The sequence below is a fragment of the Maylandia zebra genome, linkage group LG19, assembly GCF_041146795.1.
Source record: "Maylandia zebra isolate NMK-2024a linkage group LG19, Mzebra_GT3a, whole genome shotgun sequence".
Classification (NCBI taxonomy): Eukaryota; Metazoa; Chordata; class Actinopteri; order Cichliformes; family Cichlidae; genus Maylandia; species Maylandia zebra.
Window position 1 is genome coordinate 7,702,908 of NC_135185.1, and position 26,741 is coordinate 7,729,648.

General features: G+C 41.5%; 2 protein-coding genes across 3 annotated transcripts in view; one reads left to right on the top strand and one right to left on the bottom strand.

The window, feature by feature from the left end:
* atrn (attractin) overlaps nt 1-8,827 on the top strand; it is a 136,418-nt gene extending 127,591 nt beyond the window's left edge. The window contains exon 29 of the mRNA XM_004554785.3: nt 1,299-8,827. Coding sequence (XP_004554842.1) covers nt 1,299-1,423 — 125 coding nt within the window. The 3' untranslated portion in view covers nt 1,424-8,827. The remainder of the gene's footprint in view (nt 1-1,298) is intronic.
* Nucleotides 8,828-19,642: 10,815 nt separating this feature from the next.
* Nucleotides 19,643-26,741, bottom strand: part of gfra4a (GDNF family receptor alpha 4a) — a 152,660-nt gene continuing 145,561 nt past the window's right edge. For both annotated transcript variants that reach the window (XM_004554787.3, XM_076877586.1), the window contains one exon: nt 19,643-22,610. In XM_004554787.3, coding sequence (XP_004554844.1) covers nt 22,464-22,610 — 147 coding nt within the window. In that variant the 3' untranslated portion in view covers nt 19,643-22,463. The remainder of the gene's footprint in view (nt 22,611-26,741) is intronic.

The following is a 26,741-nucleotide window of genomic DNA, read 5'->3' on the forward strand; positions in this document are numbered from 1 at the left end:
CCCTTATTAATTACCACATTGTCCTTTTGTCATAACAAAACTGCCGCGGCTCTCGATGGAGCTTTCCCTCGGGCAGCTTTTGTTGAGACCATGTTAGCCGTGTTCCTCCCATCTCCTCGTGCCCTGGGGGGGGGGTCTACCGTTATAATGCTTTTAACTTGCTCCCCATCCAGCCGTGTTGCTTTCAGATCTTTAAACTGCTTTCAGTTTTTCAGCATCCCAGCCTCACAGCACTCTTTAGCTCATTTCATAGCAACCAAAAGGATATCACCACCACAGATTATCACTGATTTCTATCTTCGGCTCGTTTAGGTGATTTGAGCCATCCTGCTTTTTTTTCTCTTTTTCAACCAATAAGAAACTAGTAGTATCTGTATGATTTCTCAGCATGCGACCCCTAGCGCAGCCGTTTTCTCTTTTTTATGCCTTCAGTGTTTACTTGATTGCAATAAATGCGTCTAATATTGGTGATAAATGGAGTTTACTGGTATTTCATGGCTCAGAGAATGTTATTAAATGTTGATGAAGTGTGGTGTAAGTTAATGATTGCCAGCTCTGCACGTTTGTGTATGCGGTTGTGAGTTGGCAGTTGTGTGTTTTGCTTTCCACACATCAGCAGCTTTCCCCACATTACAGTTACTGCATTCAGAGTTAGCCTCATATTGCAAGTGTAGCCTAATTAATGCTGGGTTTTTGAGACTGTTACCAGTACATACATTTCAGTGTCTTAATTTTTTTCCTTAATTATAAACGATCTCCTCGCCATTTTAACATGGCTTAGCATTTAACTTCTCTCCCTCTAATTTAACTTATATGCATCGATTTCCTTATTTATGGGTCAGTTTCTACTTTAAACTTGATCATTTATCCTCATTCCCAGCTCCACATTTGTATTCTTGGAGGTTAAAAGTGCTAACATCGCAGTTCATCCTCTGTCTTAAAGGTCACACTGTGTTTTTTAGGTTTTTTAAAGTTGTCTTCTGATTGGCTGCCTCTCGCAAAAAAAAGAAAAAGAAAAACAAAGCTCTGTGCTTGAGGTGATCATATTCAGGGGCGCACATGTCGCATGCACACCTGTGGACCACTCATGTGCACCCCTGATCATAGTAGATCGTACCTTGTCTTTTGTGGAGCAGTGTGATTATTTGCACATGTTTGAAACTTTGGACATGTTTTATATGTTATACAAAGTTCACAGGTTGATATGACAGAAAATAAGGAAAAGCGTAATAAAAGTAATTCATGTTTGTAGTTTTATATCTTTTACTTTAACTAAACGAGTCCTCCTGTGTGCGCAGGTTTGGCCGTGGCCAGCGCGCTGGTCGATGTATCTCAGCAGATGTGTGTGGGGTACAAGGAGAAGTCTGGCGGACTGAGGAACCGTAAACAGCAGCCCACAGCACAGCCATCCACCTGCATCTGACTGCATCCCCTGTCCTCTTCTACCATCCCAACACCAAAAGCTCTCCCATCAGCCTCCCCCACCCTCCCCTCGCCTCAGCCCCATCCTTCAGAGACTCCCACCAGCTCTGCTCTGGCAGGGAGAGGTGCATGCTGGGACGCAGGACTTGAACGTTTTGGTGAAGGGGACCGAGACATCTGGCAGACTGCAGCCTCAGAGGTCTCCCCCTTCCTGTCCTCCTACAGGAACTTTGATGCTTGGAGTCCCCTCGAACTGATCGACAGAAACTAGACACAGAGAGGGGGGAGGGAGGGAGGAAGGAAGGAAGGAAGGGACAGAGCAGGTGCTGACCCCTCCCCCTCAGCGAAACATTTTACATTTGTCGACACCACCTCGTTAGTCGAGGCGGCCACGGCTTGCTGCTAGAAGAGATCCTTGTCTCGTAGTTTTTGACAAAACAAAAAACAAAACAAAAAAAATCCAGAGACTTTGCGACCGTCTATGTTCGCATTTTATTTAAGTTATTGTTGTTCTTTCTTTTGTATTGTGTTATTTCAGAGGCAGGAACAAAACTGGACACGCTCAGTTGGACATGCACACACAAAAACGCATAACACACACTTCAGCAAGCCCTTGTACCCATTTGTAGCCCATTGTCACCTGCTGTCATGTTCACAGCTCAGCACTGAGGGCTGTTGTCACTGGAGTCCTGCACAGTTTGGCCTCCGAGCAAGCTAACAGCATGTTCAGTCTTCCTTTAATGAGGATCCACTGTAGGAGGTTGCCTGTGTAGCCAGAGCCCATTTAAAGAGTGTGTGACATTTCAATCGGCCTATGTGTCTTCTCCCGCTGCCCACTCTTGTGGCCTGTCTGGAGCTTTGTCTCTCTGTCTTTGGCCATTTGGCTGCCGAGCCGTCCGCCGCACAAGGCAAGACCGCTGCAATGCCTCACCCGTGCTGGCCGGCTGGCTGCTGGATCGCCAGTGCAATTGAAACTTTTCCAGCTAATTACTCTTCCAGTTCTAATGAAAGCCAATGGCAGCATGCAAAGCTCACTCACACACAGAGCTAGAAGTAGTGGTGGGGTGGGGGGGGGACCTCTGGCAATTAAAAATTGTCCTCGAAACCATTGTGACACAGGCTTCCTATAGATCACGTGACTCTGACTGAAGTGATTTGGCTGATGTTAGTGACCGCTGCCAGGGCAACTGTTGAGCTCTGAGACTGTTGCCTAAGAAATCCATACCTTCTAATTACTGCTCTCATTTCCCAAAATGCAATGCATCCCTCCTACCCCCGGGATACCAGCATCTCCGCCGCTCTTATTGTGCCATTCGATTGCGATCGTTCCACATCTGTGATCTATCTACAACCGCCCAATTAGCCCATACAGCAGCGACGTCTGTGCCCTTATCGATGCGGCTACAGTGGAGCTGCTAAACCCCAGCGTTTAAATGGTAAAGTGCAGTGTTTTTTTACTTTTGTTAGCAGCCAGAATGCATGAGTCAGTGCCTGTTTCTTTAAGAGCATCGTTTTTTAAAAATGGACTTTTGAATTGGCCTCCATGTCTCTTATGTTGTCGTCTGGTCCCTCAGCTGCTTTTCCCTGCACTTGTCTACAGTCTACATCTAAAATATCGGTCCTGCTTTTAAAGCAGCATTACTTCAAGTGGGAAAATGAGGGAAAATGCAGAATAAAAAAATCTCAAGGCAAACACAGAAAAACTGAGATTGGTAGATTAAAACAGAGATGTCACAACTAAAGCATCAAATTTGGGTTTGTGCCATTTTTTGCTTTAGTTTTTCTTTCTTTGTTCAATTTTGCATGTAGCTATATATGTATCTTATTGTTCACATATACAGGATATAAGTTGTACACTGCAGCACTTTTAGGCCTTCGACACATTTGTTGGTGTATCAACCTATAGGAAATATGGTGCGTCTCCTGCAGTCTCGTAAGGTTGTAAACTTCCCGCTCTCTGGGAAGTGCAGCAATAGAACAATTTAATAGTTTGCATTCTACCCTAAAGAGCTCGTTGTGTTTAGTTCCTGGCTCTCACATGTGCGCAGCATACTAGAACTTCACACCGCCTGGTTAAAGGGCACACTTTTAGCACTGGGAAAAGGTCAGAACAGAAAGCATGAACAAAGCTGACATTCTGTAATTATAGAGTGCCGCGTGCGCTTGTGACTCCGCTCGGCGAGCGTCACGGCGCGGAGAAGCGGCTCCGTTCATGCTCGTGCTTTGAGGAATCAAAGTGCTTCACCTGCAGTCTTTATCAATTTTCCTCTGCTAGAATAAAGGGTTTGTTTTTTTACCCAACATGGGTAGTTTGATGTTTTGTTGGGTTGTTTTTACAGAATAAAATAATATTAATTATTATTATTTATATTAAGCTGAGGCTCTGGATCTTGTAGGGCGTTTTGGTAATAACCAACTATTATTACATGAATGTGATGATCACAAAGAGTCCTTCTGAGTTCCACAGAGTATTTTTATTTAGTACTTTTTCAGTCCCTTTGAAAACACCTACCACCCTGTCTCAGAATGAAGGAGTTCTTTCACCTCCAACCATTTGAAGGTGGAGTTCAGTTCAAGAAACTCTGATAAAACATGCTATGTTGGCCATTGGAAGAAGAAAATTACGCTTTGTGTGAGATTTGGCTTAAAAGTGAGACTTTACAATAACCTGTGAGGCAAAAGTGTGGCAGAGACACGACAGACACGCGGCTCGCAAACTCCAATTAACCGCCATCAAAGGTGGCGATGTGCTCCCAACACTAAAATGCCCGAACGGCACATGAACTACATCTGTCTTTCCTCTGCAGCGTCAGCAGCTCTGAGATCTGCCAGCACCTTTGCGTTTTTGATTTCTCTGCAGGTTAACGTTTTCACTCCGCAGCAGGCCTGTTTCTGTTTAACATAAAACACTAGCTGTTCACGATGCTCAATCGCTTTACTGTACTCTCCAGTGACAAAACCTACAACGGCAGTCGTTTTCATCATTGCAAATATGATTTTGTTGCATTGACTCTCTCCATACGAGTGTGGTGTACAACTGCTTCGACTGTACTGCAGTAATAATTTCATAAAGATTGTTTGTTTTGTTTTCTATAAATGAATGTAAAATCTGTGCAGCCAAGGTAAATCTGTAAACTGTAATTCACCGGGGACGGTTTGTCGCCACTTTCTTTCTTTGGCCGTGGGTGACAGGGCGGTGCAGTGGTTAATGCAGACGGCAGAGGAACTGTGGGATGATGGGTTTAGACCATTAAAGAGCGAGTTGTCACTTTGAAGTTTTTTTTTCCCCTTTTTTAAGAAAGACACTGAGCTTGTAAAGAAGATGTGAGCTCTGCATGCCCAGTCAGCCCACTGTGATCTTCTTCTGCTTGATGGTTCAAACGACACGGATCCTGTGTCGGATACTGATGTCTTTGAGATAATGTTGAATGTTTGTGTTTTTGTCTTTAACCTCTGTGCTATGATTGGCTTAAGAAACCCAAACGAGACTAAAGTTTTTCCAGATTTTTGACATGTATATGAAACCTGTTTATCTGTAAACATGTTTGTTGTCAGCAGCCTCACACCGGACTCCTACACAAGTCCCAAGCATTCAGCAATTAGATAAATTTAGAAGTAATATTGCAGTTTCAACATTTATGCAGGGCAGTTCATCCCTGGTCCACCCACACGGCTGTTTTTATTAATTTTGTTTTGCCGATCAGGCATCTTCTCAGGACTGTGTTGGCGTGTACAGACTCCGAGTTGTGCGTTTGCACCTGTTAGGACAGGACTGACTTACAGCTAATGGTAGGGCTGGACAGTATGACCTGATATCTAAAGCATGTCATTACTTTTATCACTTTAATAATAAATGTAACGACATGTTTCATGTATCATTAGAGCACGATGCCTCATTCTTGGTCTTGGCTAATTGCAGTTTGTCGGGTTCATAATTCTGGGCTTGTGGCCCAGACTGTATGCTGTAATTGGATAAATTTGGCCTGTGCGCGCATTCAAAGCATATTTAGCTCTACAGAACTTGAAGAGAAGTCCATTCAGCCAACTAATGCTTTAAAGGCCCTACTTAGTGTGCTTCAGCCATGCCGAGCAGCAAACTCATTTGCACTCAGCACGGTGAAGCCACGCCCAGCTGCAGCTACTGTTGTCCAGTTAGGTCGCCCCATGATAACCTCATCTCCCCCCAATGATGACTGATGGACAAAAAGGTCTTGCTGTTTTTATCTCAGCTACATTGTGGCTACGTCCACACGTATACGGGTATTTTTGAAAACGGAGATTTTCCGTTTTTGTTTTTAAAAAAAAATCCTGTCCACACGTAAATGCAAAATTGAAGGAAAACGCTGCTAGGAACATGCCAAAGCAACAGGTGGCGATATATTCCTAACCATGTAGAAATGTTGGCCAATCAGAAGTCTAGAAGCCTGGGTGGGAAAGAGTAAACAAAGATGGCGCATAGAAGCAGAACTGAGTCCTATGTGTGTAGGGACAGTAACTGTGTGTGTATATGTTAGCGTTTAAACACTACAGAGAGTAAAATTAACAGTAACAGTATTTTGTCTAAGTCCACCATGGCAGAAATTCATTTCACCGAAACAAAAACGCGGCGCACAGTGTAACCTCAAAATAGGCGCACATCTTTGACGCTGCGTTTTCTCCGTTTTCCTCGTCCGCACATAAATGCAAAAACAAAGTTTTCGAAAATATCCACCCTGGCAGGCGTTTTTAAAAATCTCAGTTTTCAGTGACCGAAAACGCCGTTTACGTGCGGACGAAAGGCGCAAACGCACAGAAAAATCTGTGTTTTCAAAAATATCTGTGTACGTGTGAGCGTAGCCTGTATCTTATAAATGAACAACTAATAACTAATTTTTGAGATTAGCCACTTTTTGTGGTCTTCTGTCTGCATTTAGTCGCCTTTCGTTAGTGTTAAAAGCACCGCCTTGGATTTTTAGTCAGTATTCCTCAGATGCATCACATGTACCTTTGACGGCTTGCAAACATACTGAAGGATTTTACTTTTTCTTTTGCAAAGCCAAATTTTAAAGGTGCAATATGTAGAACACCTTACTCTAGGGTGGCAGTGGGAAGGTCAGTGTTTTTGCATTAGCATTAGCGTTAGCAGCTAGTCTGGATCCTAAGCAGCCTTGTTTTTTTTTTTTTCTTAGCCTGACTTTCTTTAAAACTCACAATGAGGCACAAACAGTGCTCATGTCTGCCGTCTGCTGCTCAAAGTTCCCGGTCCTCAGTGTCCGTATAAAAGAAAAGTTGGTTTTTTTGGGGGGGGTTCTCTGATGCTGTGCCGAGTGCAGACTGGATGCTTTAGTGCAAAGTGCAATTGTGTAAAAGTACGGGTCAGTGTTGGCAGGTTAGCATGCCAAATTCGGTCGATATGTGTGATGCATACACTTCTTTGGAATAATTAAATCTAAACATATTGCACCTTTAAATGTGCTAACCTGCACGGCATGTTTTTGCTCTGATGCATTGCTGCTTTTTTTTCTTTTGTTTTTCCCCAGTGGATTAGCATCAAATCACTGGGACAGATGTGTTTGTGTACAATTTAAAAAAATTGCTGATGCGTAGCATTAATGATAAAAAAAAAAAAACCCTACAGGGTACCTTTAAACACGGCTCATGATGGAAATCGATTGCGTCCTGCAGTCGATGCTTTACAGAAAGGTTTCCACCTGTAGACCAGTGGGGGTGGAGCTACTCTGGTGTCTGTGCAATCAGGATAAGCTAGCAGTCATTTAAGCGCAAAACTGGAAACTGTACTCAAAAAATGTTATGTATTTGTAGCGGAAAAATTTCAAGTGTAAATACAAAACGTAATCATTCAAATTTGTGCTAAAATAATTTTTGGCAGCAACAGGGAAAATATTTAACCATCCCAGATTAAAACCAGTCAAACATAACCGTCCTTTCAAATTACTAAGAAACATACCTGCACATTCATTTTCTTCCCCTCTTATTTATTTTTGGAGTCACATTTTAATCAAAACCTTTACTTGGAATATAATAGTTTGAATCTATCTGTAAGGCATTTATTGTAAAGCATCTATGGGGGAAAAGGGCCTGCGTTTGCTAATTTAGTCTTGCCATCCTTAAATAGTAAATGATTATACCTCTACAGAGCTGGAAGATGGCCTCAGTGTGCCCTATTTTGTTTGGTGGATTAGTATTAAATATTGCTTGGAGGAAGGTTTTAAAGCTGCAGGAAAGCTGCTTTTTGTTTTCAACCGTCAAACGTGGAATCACTGGCTTTTTTTCCTCGTTATGTGTTGAGGAATCTGTGCCAGCATGGCATGAGAATATATATATGAAATGCCTTTTTTTTAAAAAGTCAGAAATCCAGCTCCAGTATGTGTCCTGTGTTTTTTGTAAGACCAAATTGATGCGACAAATCAAAACCTAAGAGCACAATACACTCCATTTTAACGTCAACGTGGGCAGGCCGAAGCTAAATCTGTTGACTTTCTCCCCTTGGTCTAAACGCGTTAAAGCCCAGCCCTGTTGGTAAACATGAACTTTAGCGTGGGCACTCTGCTGATGCCGCATTACGAGATTCCTGCATCCTAAAGTTCAGATTTTCCAGCCGATTACCTCCCGCTACCATTCGGTGTTACCAGGGTGTGAAGTGCTCCTGAGCAGCTCAAAATATCTGAGAGGGAGTGTGGAAGTTTGCAAAGGGAAACGTTTAAAGCGTGTACACTGTCACTGCCCTGTTTACCTGTCCATTTTTTTTTGTTTTTGATTCGAATAGATGGGCAGCTTTCTCTATTTTGCTCTGCTTTCCAGGCCTCAAACTTTACTAGGGTAACACTGAAACTTTACAGTGGCCTTATTTCACTTTATTAATCTCTGTATTCGCTGGTAGAAATGTACAGCAGATACATGTTCATGAAGTCTGTTTAGTAACTGGAAACGTTCCTAATATTCACAAGTAGACACTAGCTGCATTAACCTGTACTTAAAATGCTGTAACACCTAGGTTAAAGCATCTGAATAAGGTCATTGTAAATTCAGGCATTACCCCCTCTAGTTTTTCCTCCTCCTTCCTTTTTGTATAGAGGCATTATATATCTTGAGGAAGTAGGCTGTTAATATGTATAATTTAGCAGTTGCTGTTCTTTTGTAAATAATGAGAAAGTATTGTGAATGATATTTGTTGAATGGTTTAAAACAAATCATTTATGGCGAACCTCTCTCGGCTTTTAAAAATGTGACTACAGTGCATATTTTGTATGTAAGACAGCAGAGTAGGATGAACAAGCATTACTAGAAGCTGATGACAACTACATGTAAAACTTGAGGATAATAGCTTACTGACCTTGTAATTATTGATGTACATAAAAGAATGACAGAACATTTTTTTTTGTCTATTATTAAATGTGGAAATCCAGCCATTGCTGTTTGTCTCGATAACTACGAATAATTAATTTTGGAAATCTCCTGCAACGCTTATTTGAATGTGCTCGTTCGGTGCCAGAGGGATGGTGCTTCAGACTGTGCACAAATTCGGCTAAGATGTCTTTCAAGTAAGTACACTCAACTTGAAACGATTGTCTTTGATGCTGTAATTCCAAAACAAGCCCCTTTTGCATCCCTAGAGGATGTAATGTTCGCCTCGCAATGAAAGGAGCCGGTATTGAAAAATTTATGTTTACAGCAGGATGAATTTAAAAGCTGTGGAAAATATGACAAATCAGCTTAGGGATGGATCAGAGTGAAGGCGGGGTTCCTCCTGTGCTGTAAAATTACAAAATTTCATCTCCACTCCCGTTCTAAGTTCTGAAATTTTAAAACACTTTCCTACCTGCTGCTTAATACGGGGTGTGCAACGTTATATGTGAACACACCACAACACTTCTTTTGATTACAGTAGAGCCAACGCACAGCGCTGTTTATATGGAAAACCAAAGGTGGAATATCGACACAAACACCTCGTACCAACTGTCGAGCACGGTGGTGGATGGATGATGATTTGGGTTTGTTTAGCAGCCACAGGTTCTTGGCACCTTGCAGTCATTTTGTCAACAATGAGCTCCTCTGTATACCAGAGTATTCAGACGTGAGGCTATCTGTCTGACAGCTAAAGCTTGGCCCAACCACTATCATGCAATGATCCCAAGCAAAGCAGCAGATCTACAACAGAATGGCTGAAAAAGAAATGAATCAAGTTGTTCAAATGGCCAAAGTCCAGACTTTAATCTGATTGAAGTGCTTTGGCAGGACTGTAGGAGAGCTGTGCATCAACAAAAGTTCACCGTTGTAAACAAAAGTAGGTCAAAATTCCTCTGCAGTGATGCAGGAGTTTGGAAAAGTCATACAGGAAACAATTCAAGGTATCGGTGCAAAAAGATGGTTTTAAAAAATGTATGTTAGTGCTGCGCAATACTGTAAATGTTGGTATTGATCCGATACCAAGTAAACACAGGACCACTGTAGCCAACACAGCTGCTATAACCTAAAGGCGGTTTGTGGGCTTCACTTACTGAAGTTAGAGGATAGAAACAAAGTATCCTACCGTGCTAGTATCGCTCCAGCATTGGTATTGATACTATAGATATTTGAATCGATCCACAGGTTTTCCAATAGTTGGTTCTCAAGTTTGGCTTATGTTTTTAAAATAATAAATAAATAACGACACGGTGTCAGATGTCTCGTGGTGTTTGTTTCACGTTGTCATTTTAAGGTTAATGCTGCCCTGGATTGTAAAATATTCCCCTGTTAGGTGAAAGCTTAGAGTTGACAGGAGGCATGCTTTCTTTTTACCATGACTGTGCGTTGTAAGACAACATATGCTGGTTAACCACAGCAAAATACTTGTCCTGAACAAAAGCAAGCACAATTTTAAATTGAGATGAAGCCAATTTTGTCCTCTTTCACACAGGGTGAGTCTCTTTGAGATAAGACTTCGGGTTTTTGAATGAAATCCCACAGAATACAAAGTGCACTGACCAGAACTTCAACTGACTCAAGGTTTGGATGCTAAGTACTTCTATTACTTCAATACATGGAATATATTTAAGATTTTACATGCATAATGTATAAAGAATAAAAGAACAATTTTTATAAGTTGTCAATTGAATTTTTTTTCTTTGAATAATTCTGATGGCTTCTGGCACTTTGGGACTGTTGCTAGTGGACAGAGGGCATCTATAATGCAAGGAAAGACGAATCATATAGAACATATCAGCTCTGTGATCCATCGGGCTTTTTAAAATAGAGCACCATCATCATTTGACTTGAAAGCAGAAGTTGAGTTACAGCGTAAAACTCCAAAAATAGGTGCATGTTCTGGAGAGCCTGGTGTGTTTAGGAACACAAGAAAAGGTAAAGAAATCTGAATTTATTTGTTTATTTTAACAAACAACCTTTGTTCTGCAGACAGTGCAGAAAATCTGGTTGTGTGCTTTTCAGGGATTCACCCTGAAAAGAAACCTCCCAAAAAGTCACACTAATGATTTCACATGGCTAGGATTTCCAGTTACAGCAGGATCATCGGACCTCACCCAACTCCAAATCACGACTTCGTCAGCTCCCAGAAGAGGGGACTTTGGAGCTTCGAAGCAGCTAATATAAAAACCTGCAATACCCACTAAGCCTGTGGAAATGTGGTGAACGCATTCGTGCTTGTGCAAACCAAATAATCGGGGTGAAGTCTGCTTCCTATTAATAAACAATAATGTGCTCCATAAGTCATCGTGGCAAGAACTTGGTTGGAGAAACAAGCTATACCTCCAGGCATTGTTAACGACTCCAACACTTACTCAGGTGCACAAATGCATCATAATGTAGCTCTCGCTGGGACAAGACCTGGTAATAAAGTGATCACTTTACAATTAAAGGACAGATTTCAGTGCTTGAAAATACTTGAGCATGACACATAATGTGCGTGTTGCATGCTCTGTCCTATTAGTTGTAGGCAAAGGGGGCTCTGAGGTGGTAGTGCAGACTGATAATGACCTACGGGCAGTACACCTTGACCAGTTGTTGAGGCAGAGCTGCCACTGACAGGATGATGAACCTGTATTCCAAACACACAGTAATTTAAAGATGGGAACTTTTTCACTGTTTTTCAGCCTGTAATGCAACAGGGTTTTTTTTTTTTTTTTTTTTTTAGATAACGTGTAAGATGTGCATATGTGCATTTGTGTTTGTCAGCATGCATTTATTTATCAGTCCTTTCTGAAGTGGTTGGATTTGGAGCATTTTTTCCCTTCAGTTTGTTTCTTTCATGCAAGAATGTTCCGTTTCCCTGGAAAGATAACTTTAGTACACAGCTCGCGCATTCTCTCGCAAATTAAAGTGAGATATTCTTGTTTTAAAGGTTGTGTCTGTAGCGCTGTCTCAGTGGTAATGTACAGTATGCTGTATGTTCCTCCCTGCTTCTGCTTTGTGATGATGCAGAGACTCGGTCGGCTTTTAACAGCGTTTACTCACCTTTTCTCCAGATAACGAGTCCTCGTCCCTTTGCTAAATCACTGGAAATATTCCAACATTCTCCGCAAGCATCGCCAATCATTTCCAGATGAAATTACAAAGCAACACAGCACGCGCTGTGATAATAAACCTATGATACAAACGGCAGGAATGTCCAATCAGCCTACTTTACTGCAAATCAGACCCCCACTGCGCCGCCTTGTCAGTAATTTGGTGGAGGGCCAGTTGAAGTCCAGTCTGGCCCAGGTGGCCTGGTCCACTTTTATTTCCTTTCACTTCCACCCTCTGCTGCTATTTGCTTTAAAAAGACAGAGAAGTGCCCTGTGGCCTATTAACAGTAAGCTGCAACAGAAATCCACAATACGTGTTTGAAGAAGTGTTTGAGTTTTGAAATCTAACCTGTTCTCAGAGTCCATGGTGTGCTGGTATTTGCACTCAAAATTAAGGAATAAAAGAAGGCACCATGTAAATGATAAAATCATTAATGCAGTGAACCAAGCAAGGCTGAAAGAGCGAACTAAAGGCCACTGCGCCACTTTTTCATTCTTTTTCCTTTGACAGTTTGGATTTTCTCCTACTTTCTTATAAAAAATAAATACATAAAGGATAGCATAGCATCAAGTCAGATGAGCTTCTGGGATATTGATCTGATCAGTTAAGTAGCATCAGTTTCAGCTGCTTTGCTGTTAATGACATTAACCCTTTAAGACCTAGTATAGGGAGTGCAGAATTATTAGGCAAGTTGTATTTTTGAGGAATAATTTTATTATTGAACAACAACCATGTTCTCAATGAACCCAAAAAACTCATTAATATCAAAGCTGAATGTTTTTGGAAGTAGTTTTTAGTTTGTTTTTAGTTTTAGCTATTTTAGGGGGATATCTGTGTGTGCAGGTGACTATTACTGTGCATAATTATTAGGCAACTTAACAAAAAACAAATATATACCCATTTCAATTATTTATTTTTACCAGTGAAACCAATATAACATCTCCACATTCACAGATATACATTTCTGACATTCAAAAACAAAACAAAAACAAATCAGCGACCAATATAGCCACCTTTCTTTGCAAGGACACTCAAAAGCCTGCCATCCATGGATTCTGTCAGTGTTTTGATCTGTTCACCATCAACCTTGCGTGCAGCAGCAACCACAGCCTCCCAGACACTGTTCAGAGAGGAGTACTGTTTTCCCTCCTTGTAAATCTCACATTTGATGATGGACCACAGGTTCTCAATGGGGTTCAGATCAGGTGAACAATGAGGCCATGTCATTAGTTTTTCTTCTTTTATACCCTTTCTTGCCAGCCACGCTGTGGAGTACTTGGACGCGTGTGATGGAGCATTGTCCTGCATGAAAATCATGTTTTTCTTGAAGGATGCAGACTTCTTCCTGTACCACTGCTTGAAGAAGGTGTCTTCCAGAAACTGGCAGTAGGACTGGGAGTTGAGCTTGACTCCATCCTCAACCCGAAAAGGCCCCACAAGCTCATCTTTGATGATACCAGCCCAAACCAGTACTCCACCTCCACCTTGCTGGCGTCTGAGTCGGACTGGAGCTCTCTGCCCTTTACCAATCCAGCCACGGGCCCATCCATCTGGCCCATCAAGACTCACTCTCATTTCATCAGTCCATAAAACCTTAGAAAAACCAGTCTTGAGATATTTCTTGGCCCAGTCTTGACGTTTCAGCTTGTGTGTCTTGTTCAGTGGTGGTCGTCTTTCAGCCTTTCTTACCTTGGCCATGTCTCTGAGTATTGCACACCTTGTGTTTTTGGGCACTCCAGTGATGTTGCAGCTCTGAAATATGGCCAAACTGGTGGCAAGTGGCATCGTGGCAGCTGTACGCTTGACTTTTCTCAGTTCATGGGCAGTTATTTGGCGCCTTGGTTTTTCCACACGCTTCTTGCGACCCTGTTGACTATTTTGAATGAAACGCTTGATTGTTTGATGATCACGCTTCAGAAGCTTTGCAATTTTGAGACTGCTGCATCCCTCTGCAAGATATCTCACTATTTTTGACTTTTCTGAGCCTGTCAAGTCCTTCTTTTGACCCATTTTGCCAAAGGAAAGGACGTTGCCTAATAATTATGCACACCTGATATAGGGTGTTGATGTCATTAGACCACACCCCTTCTCATTACAGAGATGCACATCACCTAATATGCTTAATTGGTAGTAGGCTTTCGAGCCTATACAGCTTGGAGTAAGACAACATGCATGAAGAGGATGATGTGGACAAAATACTCATTTGCCTAATAATTCTGCACTCCCTGTAAAGAACCAAGGCCGCCAGAGCTCATATTATATTTTTACATGCTGTAGTGCCATTTTTGGGAGCATTTCAAATCGCTATACATCAATACAACCATTAAAGCCCATATTTTAATAATATGTATGCATTAAGTGCATAGTAATTACATAAATTGCAAAAAATGCAATAAACTACAAAAAAATTGGAAGGTCCTTAACTCATGATGAGCTACAAAATGACCTCCAGCAGGACACCGATGCTGATGTCTCCAAAATGATCAGAAACAGACTTGGTGGCTTGACAGTGAGCCCGATTGGCATTTGCCACAGCATAGAAGAATTAGGGCCCCCACGGGCCCCCTCTGCTTTTCCCAGGTGAGAGCAGGTTCACCCAGAGCTGCCTGCTACATGGTTCAGCATGGCTGGTTTGGTGACTGCTATTAGGTCCATCCATTCTCTTTCACTTGTTCAGTTCACAGTTGTGGAGGGCTGGATCCTATCCCAGCTATTGTAGCAAGACACAGACCCTGCCACAGGGACACAAGCATTCACACTCACGCTATGAGCAATTTAGAATCACCAGTTAACCTAACCCCAACAACGAGATGACTTTGGACTGTGGGAGGGAGCCCATGCAGATGTGCAAACATGGAAACTTCACACAGAAAGATCCTGGACACATGGTGGAATCGAGCCCAAGAACCATCCTGTTTTAAGGCGGTGCTAGACACTACCCGTAGGTATTGGCGTGAAGTCCTTCTCAGACCTCAGAGGAACCCAGGACCCACTGCACCAGTGTAGTCTGACACTGGTGCAGTGGGTCCTGGGTTCCTCCTGGTGCACAGCATTGCCTGGCCTCACGTGGCAAAAGTAAGCAGGCAGTAGTAACTGGAACTGCAATGAAAATCCATCATAACAGTCTTTCATGTCACTCTGCTCCATAAACTTCGACTTATTGTAACACAGATTTGTTACTGTTCCTAGTCCTGACTTGTTTTACTTGTTTAGGTGTCACGATGTGTGTCTGTGGGTTAAAAGTGTCGCTTTAGAAAGACAAAAAGTTTCCCCCACGTTCAGTTGTCAGATTGTGATCCACCCCTCCCATCTGCTGCTTCAAGTAAGACAAAAACAAATGTTGAGAATTATTATTTGTAAATACACTTTTCCCCGGGCCTGTTTTCAAATAATCACTCCTATTTTTAATGCCGCGGTTGATGTTGCCGAGCCCTCGAGGTAAGCGGCGGCAGGAGAGGCTGAGTGTCGCTGAGCTGCTGTGTTCTCACCAGCAATTATTCATCACCAGTCTTTCTCCATCTCTCCTTTATTCTTTCTCTCCCTTTAATCTCTGTGTCTGCCACTCCCTCCCTCCCTCCCTCCCTCCCTCCCTCCCTCCCTCCCTCTCACTCACTTCATGTCTCCTTTTGTTGCCATCTCTCACTCTCCTCTTTTCACTTCCTTCCTGATCTGTTTTCTTTTCTTTTTTGAGTCATGGCCCATCTTCATGTTTCTTCCTTTCCCCCCTCATGTGTTGTTCATCCACTCTTCTCATTTAACCCATTTTTTAAATTTTTTTTTGCTGTTGCCCCCCCCCCCCCATGTCCCTTATTTTGTGTCCCTTTCCTCTTCTCATCTATTTCTGTCTTTGATCCCTCAACTTTTTCCTCTCTCCTTCTTTTCCTTTCTTCTTTCCATACTCCTCCTTTCCATTTTCTTCTCTTTCATCTCCACGTTCCCTGCATCTTTCTCCCCATTTCCCCTCCTTTCCCAGTTCCATTCGTCTCTCTCTTCTCCTCTGTCCTCTTTTTTCATTCCTCCCATATTCCCTTTCACACACAGATCCCTCGTCTCATCTTTCACATCCTTCCCCTTTTTGTTTGTCTTTCCCCTCCCTTCCTTTCTCCTTCTCTTCTCATGTCTGTCTCCCCTCCTTTTTGCTGTCCATCTTTCTTTGATTCTTTCCCTTCCTAATTATTTTCCTCCATACATCACACACTTATGTTCATCTGTCATTTCTCAACTCTTCTGCTCATATCTCCTCTTTCCCTGATTCCTGGCACCCCTCTTCGCTTTGATGCTCCTTTCTTCTTGCTTTTCTCTAATCTTTCCTTCCCTTAAATCCTTTCCTCGCTCTCTCTCTTTTTTTTATATCTCCTTTTCAGTTTCTCTCACTCTCCCCCCTCTTCCTCCCACTACCTTCCTTCCTGTCATCTCACCTTTCCATCTCTCTTTCTCTCTCTCACCTACTCTTGTTTTTAATCCCTGTCACGTCTGTTCTCCTCGTTGTTTCGGTCTTCTGTTGCCTCTCTCTTAATCCTTTTTTTTCTCGTTGTCCTCTTTTGCCGTTCCCTCTCTGATTTATTTCTATTTATTCCTTCTCTTTTCTGCCTCTTTCGCGTCCTAAATGTTCCCAGTCCCACTCACTTAATTCCTTTCTCTCTTCTATCCTCCAATGCACCTCCTTTCTGCCCCCCTATCTATTCATCTCTCACTCTGTTTCTCTTCTCCCTCCCTCCCTCTCCTTCCCTACCTCTCTCTCCTCACTACCTGCTCCGACCCTGTTCTCTCTCCGCCCGAGGAGCTCCTATACGGTGTAAACAGATGATTAGGTGCTGTCCTTTGATTCCAAATCTTTGACTAAATCCATCCTGATCATTATGACAGGCTGCACACTCTGCTCTGTAGCAGCTGGATGATAATAAAACTTTTTATCATCCAGACTTTTTCCTCTCTTTCTTTTTTCCTCCTTCACATTACAGCAATGCTGTTTATGAAACCATCCTCCCCTCTCCTCCTCCTCCTCCCTCTCCTCCTCATCATCATCTGAGTCTAATTCCGAGTAAGCAGATATTGTTTGCAGACTTTACATGCGTCTGCCCATTTTCGGGTCATCCAGACTTTATTGCTTTCATCAAACAGTCTAATGTAATTATCTCTCCTCAGCTTTGATTCGGCTGGTTTTTCAGCAGAGCTGTCAGGGACAATAACGTCTGGGGGGGGAAGAGAAAAAAAAATCCTCCCGTCGTGTTTCAAATTTGCTGAACAAAGGTTACACGGTGAGATGGAATTCTCAGAAATGCTGCATTTGTGTTTTTCTGTCACAGACGTCTTTTTTCCCTTCTTCTCGTGTGTCGTTCTGACACATTATGACAATTAGTAAATGTTTCTCAGGGAAGTTTCTTCCATCGGTCCGTCTTTAGTTTCCTTCTTTATGCTGGCTTGTCAGATTCTGGCTGATGCTGATACCCACCCCTCCACCCTCTTGTGATGTTAAAGGACTTCACTCATTAACAATCTGCAATAAATCCATCATGTGAGGAAAATCCCTGTTTGCTCATGTGCTGTAGCTCCCAAACAAAAGGCCTTTAATATGATAGCTTGTCCAAGATGTTGCCAGTATCGCAAAATGCCAGTAAAGTAATATGTCTGCAACAGTGGATGAGAGGAAGTTTCTAAGATCTGTGACGTCTGGTTGATAAAACTTGCCCTTTGTGATATGACAGGAAAACCTACACGTAACAGCAGCTACAAGCAGAAATGTGTCATCATAAAATGAGTAGAAACAACTCTGTGACCAGTGGGAAGCAGCTCACATCGATCATGGGCTTGTTTGTCTTTATGATGCTGCTTTGTCTTGTAACTAATATGCTGAAAGTGTTTGGAAGTGTCTGCGTATGCACATGCCTCAAGTAAACAAACTTTTTAATGTGGAAAAATTGCAAAATTTGAAATAAACATAGCTCTCCACCTTCAAAGCCTTCTTCCCTACAATGCCTCCACATTACTGGTTCAATAGGGTTTAAAATGGTAAGTAGCAGCCAGGTCCTGCTAATCAAAAGCACTTGATTAATTGCTTATCAGCAAGTGTGAGCACTTCTGTAAAAGAAGATGTTTTGACACATTTCTGGACTAAAGCATTCAGGTTTGCGTCAGCACAACGCTCCAATCTTCACTAGATCTTCATCCTGAGCTCAGACTGTGCAACGCTCAGAAACTGCAAAAACCCCAAACTTACATCTCAGACTCTACAGGCCTCAGTTAGCACGTTACATGTTAAAGTTCATGTTCAAGTATGGCTTATTTTTGAAATATGGCAAGGAGAAACACTCTCATCTTTAAAAAGAATCTGCCAACACCGTTTACTTCAAGTACCTCAAGTATCTCAAGTACTTCAAAAGTAGAGATGTTCGGTCAACATGCATTACACCACATTTGGTGAAAACACAGCATATCAGCACAAACATCCTACGGTAATTTTCAACACAGTAGGAGAGGAGTAATGGTTTGGACTCGTTTTGCAGCCACAGGTCCTGAGCACCTTATAGTCACTGAGTTGACCATGTATATTAAAGTAATCAGTGACCTCAACAGAAGCAAGATTTTGACTATTTTGATATTTCATTATGGATTTTATGGTCCAGTGGCAACAAAAACAGCTTGCTGACCTCCGATTTAAGAGAATCTGTTTCTTCACTTAGCATTTAGTTTGTTTTGAGCCTATTTTGATCTCTTTAAATGTAATAATTCTACAGTTGAGTTTAAGTAGCCATAAAGTGTCACAAGTCAGTAAACACTCTTGCAGATATTTGTTTCTGAACTTCAGAAGTCAGTTTAGGACGTCGTGCAGTACTTAGCTGCCCGTTGGTGGTCAGATTTTTAGCTTTTTATCAGCCTTCACTAGCAGCAGCAGCAGCAGCAGCCACAGAACTAACAGCTCCAGTATGTGGGACAGCAGGAGGTCTGTCCCACATAGCTGTTGACCCAAAACATGGAGAACGGCGCCAATTACAGCCGCAATATGCAAAGCACAGGTGGCGCACACGTGCAGCTGGAGTCTCAATTTGGAAGGATGATGGGCTAAAGTCTTTTTCTTTAGCCAAACAGCAACTTTCAGAAGTTGTGAGGTGATTTCTAGTTATATTTGGCTACTGTCAGGCTTTTATGTGTGTGTGGATTGCTGATTTTCCAAAAACCACAGCATCGAGTGTTTCTGTGGCTATTTCCAGCTGCAGTGTGCCTCACCTCAGCTGCCTTACAAACACATCCTTGCATTATAGCCTTAAGGTATAGAGTAGTTTAGAAGAAACACCAATTTGCTCTAGGTTTATTTACACCAGGGGTCTCATTTATTAAAGTTTCCTGATGCTCAAGTTTGGGCTCAAAGTTGTGCTTTGTAAAGTTTTCATGTCAGAATTAACTCCTTGGTGATTTTCTCTGACATATCAAAAGCAAAACTTTGGATAAAATCCTTTTTTATTTTTACTCAAGGTATGAATTTTATAGACATCATATATATGGTATTCACCATGTAGTATATACACTGTACTATAACATCTTTACAAATCACGCCCTGTGTGTGATGAAACATGGATTTTTAACTGGATGCTAAGGGGGAATACAGAGAGCTGAACTCAGATCGAGGTCAACAGTCACATCTTGTCAAGGGACCCAGAAATTTCTAGACAGGTGGAAAAAAAGTCTCTTCCCCCCTTTTACAAGAAAGTGGTCAGAATTCACCTCCATTTACAATGTCATCTTTATTTCTGGAAGTGACACATGTCACATCAGGGATTCTGCCAGCGCAGACGAACAGGGAGCAGGTTGGTCGGTCACCTCACGGCACCGTGATGCACGCTGACTGATAAAACACAGGACAAATCAAAACAGGGCGCTCAGCTGGTGACACATCATGATATGAGACAGAGGCTTTGTGCAAACCAACGGGAGCCCTCGGACTCGCTGACGTGTCGAAACGTACATAGATGAAGGTGATTTTTCTTATGCGAAAACAAAAGCGCCAGTTCACCCAAACGACAAAACAAACACACCACTTGAATGCAGAAGTGATTTCATGTGTGAGCACTGGGCACACATCTTTTTATCCTCTGCAAACTCCACAGGAATGTGTCCTTCCATCAGCAGTTAGTCGTCATTAGTTACTGTGGATAATCCCAGATTAAAACAACACCAAACAGATACATTTTCTGTTTGTTGCTCCATTTGCACCGAATTCATTAATGGGGCCTCTGCATATATAATATATAGTTATACGCCTTTTTTTTACAAAACATTTGACTAATTTGAACAATAAAAACACATTTTAATTTAACTTAATTGTTAATGTAACGTTTACTGATACTTAGTTAATATCCCTAAATGACAATTATATGTAATTTAAATTAAAACGTCTTCCAAGGGCCAGACTATACTAGATATCATCTGCATTACATTTAAAAGTATATTTCACCCAGCACCCTCTTTTACTCTCATAGTAAACGTTTTTGAAAACATCTAGAAAAACAGAAAATGAAGACATGTTTGTAAAAGTAGAGCTATCGCAGAGCATTTATACTGGATTGAAATGGATTTTGACAGGTATCCATAATGAACCGACCAGTAAGTATTCTCTTCTAAAAGCTGCGAAAATAAAACCAAAACCGAGCATCGCATTAGTTCTGGCAGACCGCTAAGTCGAGCTCAGCTAGTAATCCTGGCTGCAGTGCCTCTGCAAGCCACTTTGCAACACACCTCCACTGCAGCTCCTCCTTTACTCCCCGCCTTCTGGCTATTCAAACCTACACACCTGAAGGGCAGGGATGTGTGCTCTCCCTGCTTTAAGCTTTCCATGTAAGTGCACATAAATGGGCTGCACTATTTTCACTAAAGCGGTCTTCTATATATCCATGTGATTTTTTGAGAGTGAGAATATTTGTGATTTGAGTGAACTGGTTCTTTAAGATAGTACAACTGTTTCCCCACACCTGTTAAAACACACTGAAATGACATGAGCATCACTTGTGTCCTCGTAGAATTCGCCCAGTAGAACGTCCTTATCTGGAGTTTCTTAGGTCCATCATTTCCTCATCGCAGCTGATTTTCATTGTGTAAAAATCGGCATTGTTTAGCAATGCAGGTGAATAAACTGTATTCTATGGCAGTACTGAAGGTTGTCCCTACACCCCACAATATATTTCTCGAGCGCCTCCTGTAGACATGTCCGCTCCACCACGCAGAGCTGTGCTTTTACAGTGCAAATTCTTCACCGTCCCACGCTGAACGTAGATTCCCTGCAGGTAGCAGGCGAGTTACTGCTTCCATCCCACAAAGACGGATGCATCCAACCATCCATTCAAATGTGCACCGACTAAAGCCAACCGTATCCCTCTTTACCAGCAAAGCATGAATGGTCCCAAACTTGTCAATACACATCTGCATTTTCTGCAACAAAGTCCACTTACTTTTGAAAAAATATAAACTTGTCTCAACCTCTTTCCACTTCACACGATTGTGGCTTTTTTAAAGTTCTATAAAAGGAACAGATCCAAGATATTTTGTAGGCCTTCACACTTAAAGCTTAATGAATGACTATATGAAGAGTCCCCTTCCAAAGTGAGGTATCCACCATTTGAAAAAACATGTACAAAGTACATTAAAGTAGGTCCTTGTTTGATGACATAATACACTTCTATCTTCTTTGAATGTTAAATTTTAAACTTAAATTTCGTATTTTAGATATATTTATATATATTTATATATTCTTTGTTTTGGAAATGAACTCTTCATACCTGAAACATGGAGCACGACAACGATCAAAGAATTTTCACTGCGATTTGACTCGATGTGCTTCCATCTAACATCCCAGGTAGCAAAACAACAGTTCGAAATTTAAAATGTGCGTTTCGAAGAAATAAAGAGCGAAGCTGAGCACACACACACACACTCCAGCTTAAATTTCGTGTAACACGTCATCACAGTTCATCTGCGAGAAAAGTCTTAACATTGAGTATTTTTCTTTTACACCAAGGAATGTTCAAGAACAAAAGAAAAGAAAAGAAATTGTGCTGTTTCATATGTATATATTTAAGAGTTTTCCTGCACTGGGTCATCAGTGTCTTTTGCTGTACACCTTCTGATCTCGCTCGTTTTCACCGTTTGGATGTTATTTTCAGATGAAGTGAAGTCTGCTTGTATGTGTGTGTGTGTTGTGTGGAAAAGTTTATGTTTGGGCATGTGTGAAGCAGGAAATGAGTTGTGTACTTCCTCTTGAGCCCCTCCCCCCTCCCATGGCACTGTAGTGGTACACACTCAGGTGGTCTTCGCAAGTGTGTGGGCTGCACAACACATCTGCTCTCAGTCATGATTCACAAATAGAGATTAAGTGATTTTTGTGACAGAAAGGGAGAGGGGAGTAGGGTAAGACGAGGCTGACCCTTTCCCTCACCGTCACGTGACACATAGAAAATGGCTGTTTTTAGGTTGTGTTTTTTTCATCTGGTGCCCCAACCCCTCCCCCTTGGATCTTGACATTTGTCTTTGGAGGCCGGGCAAACCGAGGCCTCTTACAGACTGGAGAGCAGGAGGAACAGCAAGCCCAGGCTGAGCAGCGGCATGGAGAGGCAGACGGGCTCAGCTCCGTGGTCCAAAAGGCCCGGAGAGGGAAGAGTGGAGTCTCCGTCATCGTCCCACAATCTGTCGTTCTCATTTACCTGAAAGAAAACATGTAAATCTGTGTCTGAAACATCCATTTATGTTTAACAGGAATACAACAAAATCTGTTGAAACATATCTTCAGCGATTTTATGACCAACTATGTGGTTATAATGGCCGAATTTTCCGCATCCACAGTTGAAAAATAAGATAAGCAATGCCAAGGACATAGCCACTTATCAACATGATGCAATTTCACAGAAAGAGAAGCTTTTTTTTGGCTGCAGATGTATTCAGAGTAAACTCTTCAATCATCATCATCATTTTTTCCCCTTCATTCTCTTGATATTCTCCTTGAGCTTGTGTGGGTTCCCTCCGGCTTCCTCCCACAGTCCACAGACATGCATGTTAGGCTGATTGGTGATTCTAAATTGGCTGTGGGTGGAAATGTGAGCGTGTGTCTGTCTCTCTGCGTTAGCCCTGTGATATACTCGGCACCCGATCCACGAATACCCAGCCTTATGTCAGCACACATTAAATCCAAGCCCCACCGTGACCCTGAAACAAATAGTTCATCTTGGGGCAAAATACTATTACATTTAAATTAAACAAGTTTTAACCTTTCAACATCCATTAGTGAGCTTATAACAGATAAACTGTGTCACCAATATGTATGAAACTATGTATTAAAAAGAAATTGGATAATGAAATCACAACTTCCTGCTTGAAAATGAGCATTTAGAATTTAATCAAACAAACAAACAGGATGAAAATGCGTCAATCAAAATATTTAATTAGAAATGGGTGTTTCCCCCCCACTCCTACCTCTCGTACCTCATTTGTGAGGTACTACAGACTGGAGCTGTATTGCTTGACAGTTTAAAAACAATGTGACAGGATATTGTTTGGTCATATCTGCTGTTATGACTCTGAGGCAGCTGCCCAGAATTAATTTACAGATTCAATTAACTTTGACTGGTGTCAAGTCAGTCGTATGTTATCCAAACCTCATTTGACATTCGACTATCAGGTGACAAAACGTTTATGTTCAACAGAGTCTCTTTACCGTACTGTTAGCTCTGCTGTGGTGAAAGGATGATACAGACTGTTGAAACAATTGCATGTGGGGCACACCGTTCAGAGGACTCGGGGCAAAAAGATATCATTTGGTTTTTGGCCATTTTTCTGCAGCTTTTCCCCTGGAACTAAGTAAGTGGCCTACTTAGCTTGTCAAGTTTATTTATATCTGTTGCCAGACTGTCAATTATGTTATCAGCATTATTTTTTTGGGTTCCCATTTGGAGCATAATGCATGGAACAAATTTCTTTTCCCTGATGTAAATTACATAATTTATAAATTTCTCCTCATTATTAAAATCTGCAATACTGTGTGCATGTTTAATGCAAAACAGGCTGTTCACATTAAAATTTATGTCCAACAGAATTCAGTAGTTGTTTGCTTTATGACTGCATGGTATGGGCTTTGTTAATGGGGTTTACAGAACCTGGTAATGGTGTGAATGAAGAAGCAGTTTCTGTATGTTCAAGCTGATGGTGTACACACAGCACGAAAAGAAAACCATCCTGGACACTCCAAAGCCAGCGACAACTCAAACCTCACAGTTATGTGATCCTTGGATGGTCGGATTTCTAGAGCTGGAAAGTCATTCTGCTGATTTTGCTGTGTTTGTGTGCTGTACAGTTGGTATGTAAAAACAACAATGGGTATCTACAGACTTTTTTAAACTCATAAGTCTTTAAAAAACATACAGTGATTCAGTCATGATATCCTTCAATTTTAAGTTTCACATATCAGGACATAATAAAAATCAGCTGGTCCTTAGCATGTTCTGAAATTGTCTGAATACAATCTAAGAAAAACAGCACAGTACATATGACACTGTTACTGTTTATTCAACAAAAACTAAACCCCAAAAATCTGCTTGAATCAGTCAAATAACTTTTTCAGTCTCCCACATGATTGCAGAGGGATTTTGGCCTAATCTTCGTTGCTACTTCCCACAATAGCACACCAAACAGGGTGAAGTCTTTGACATTGCAACATCTTTTTCTTTCTCAGCTATTCTTTTGCAGATTTGCTGCTATGCTCGGTGTCATTGTCTTGTTGCATGACCAAATTTGGACCAATGTTTAGCTATAAATTTAACTAACCTTAGCATTCAGAGGAGTTCAGGTCTTACTATACGGCTGCAAAATAAACCCAAATCACACCCACTCCACCACCGTGCTTTACTGATGGCACAAGGTGTTTTTCCTGATGTGCTGTATATACATCTCCTCTGTGGTTTCTTCAGATGCAACTTTGCAAACCTAACCTGTGCTGTGTTCATAATTTGTACTTGTTCAGTCTTTTTCTGTCACAAACTTCCACATTCAGCAGATGGCCCCGCCCCTCCCTGAGCCAGAGGTTTCTTCCTGTTAAAAGGGAGTTTTTCCTTCCCACTGTCGCCAAAGTGCTTGCTCATAGGGGGTCATATGATTGTTGGGTTTTTCTCTGTATCTATGAAGCGCCTTGAGGCGACTTTTGTTGTGATTTCGCGCTATATAAATAAAATTGAATTGAATTGAAAATTGAATTGGAAACATCTGACATGCTAACTGAGGGCTGTAGAGCACGAGATGAGTAGAGAATGAACAATGCTTCTCCAAGACCAATGCTGTCACTCAAATGGTTAGGGGGTGAGGGGGAAAGAGAAAATAAAGAAAGTGTAGCAAGATAGGAAAAAAAGATTAGGGAGCGGGAATAGAAAAATTCAATGACACGCTGCGTTTCTGTGGAAACACTTGGAGAGTAAAAAGTGGTGAGTGGAATTAATCAAGTGCATTTGATTAGCAGCACTGGCTGCTACTTACTCCCTTTAACTCCTATGGAAACAGTAAAGGTGTACTTAGATTTCCACGCACTGCTTTTGTATTTTTCCCTCAGTTTTTGTTAAATAATTAAGGACATTTTGTAATACTTCATGTGTTATTGTGTTTACTAAATGATGATTTTACCAGTTGATTTTTTTAGTCTTATTAACTAAAACCTTGATGTACTTTCCTTTTTTTTCACCATGGCTGACCTGTTTGTCAGGATTAATGCTTATAAATGTTTTTATCTATGTGAAAGTGAAAAATGTATCAACAAAGAATTAACAATTAACCAAATGTTTGCTTTAATCTGACATGTTCTTGCACTTTCTGAGTTTCATTTTGTTTGGGTGGCAAATTATTATTATTTTTTACTAATTCCTGAACAACATTACATTTCAAAAAATGTCTTTTTGACATATTTTAAGAACATAATTATTTACGTATAGATACTTTGATTCACATTACTTTTTGCTCACTGTGTCATCCGTAGGTTTGGTATTTTGTGCTCCAGTTTCATTTGTTTACCTTTGTTTAAATCAATTTATATCACTTACTCTCCATGTGTTCTTTTGTTTTGCTTTTTGCTTGGCTATGTGCTCAATCGATCTAATGACAACACTGCAATCAATAAAGTTAAAGCAAATGTTAAAGATGCTTTAGTTCACTCATACCCCCTGGTTAGTCTCCGCTGAGCTGGAGAGCCCGGTCAGTGTATTGACTTAATGAGTCAATAATAGCTTGTCACAGGATATAAAGCACATATAATATAGAAACCACAGCATGAGCATGCTTTATCTTTTATCGGGCTCATATTTCCTGCAAAACTTCATATTTAGACATTAAAAATATCTTTACTCAGTGCCAAATACTGTTGGGGAGATTGTGGCTCAAGAGTTGCGAGTTCGCCTTGTAATCGGAAGGACAGTCTCGGTCATTGTGTCCTTGGGCAAGACACTTCACCTACCGCCTACTGGTGATGGACAGAAGGGCCGATGGCGCGATATGGCAGCCTCTGCCCCAGGGCAGCTGTGGCTACAACTGTAGCTTGCCTCCACCAGTGTGTGAATACAGACCATTTACCATTTAGCAGCCAAATTTCAGGCATATAGGGGAAAGGGGCAGTTTTTCCAGAGATTCTGGTATTTATTAAGTAAAAGCAAGCACACAAGTGAGTTTAAAAGGCAAAGAAAAGCTTCTTGAATTTTGTTCTTGATGCATCTTGACCCATTGAGGACACCTAGAATTTAGATGCTCAAATAAAGAAGTGAATTTTCTGCACGAGATGCCATATAAACTCTCTTCTCAACTTCTCT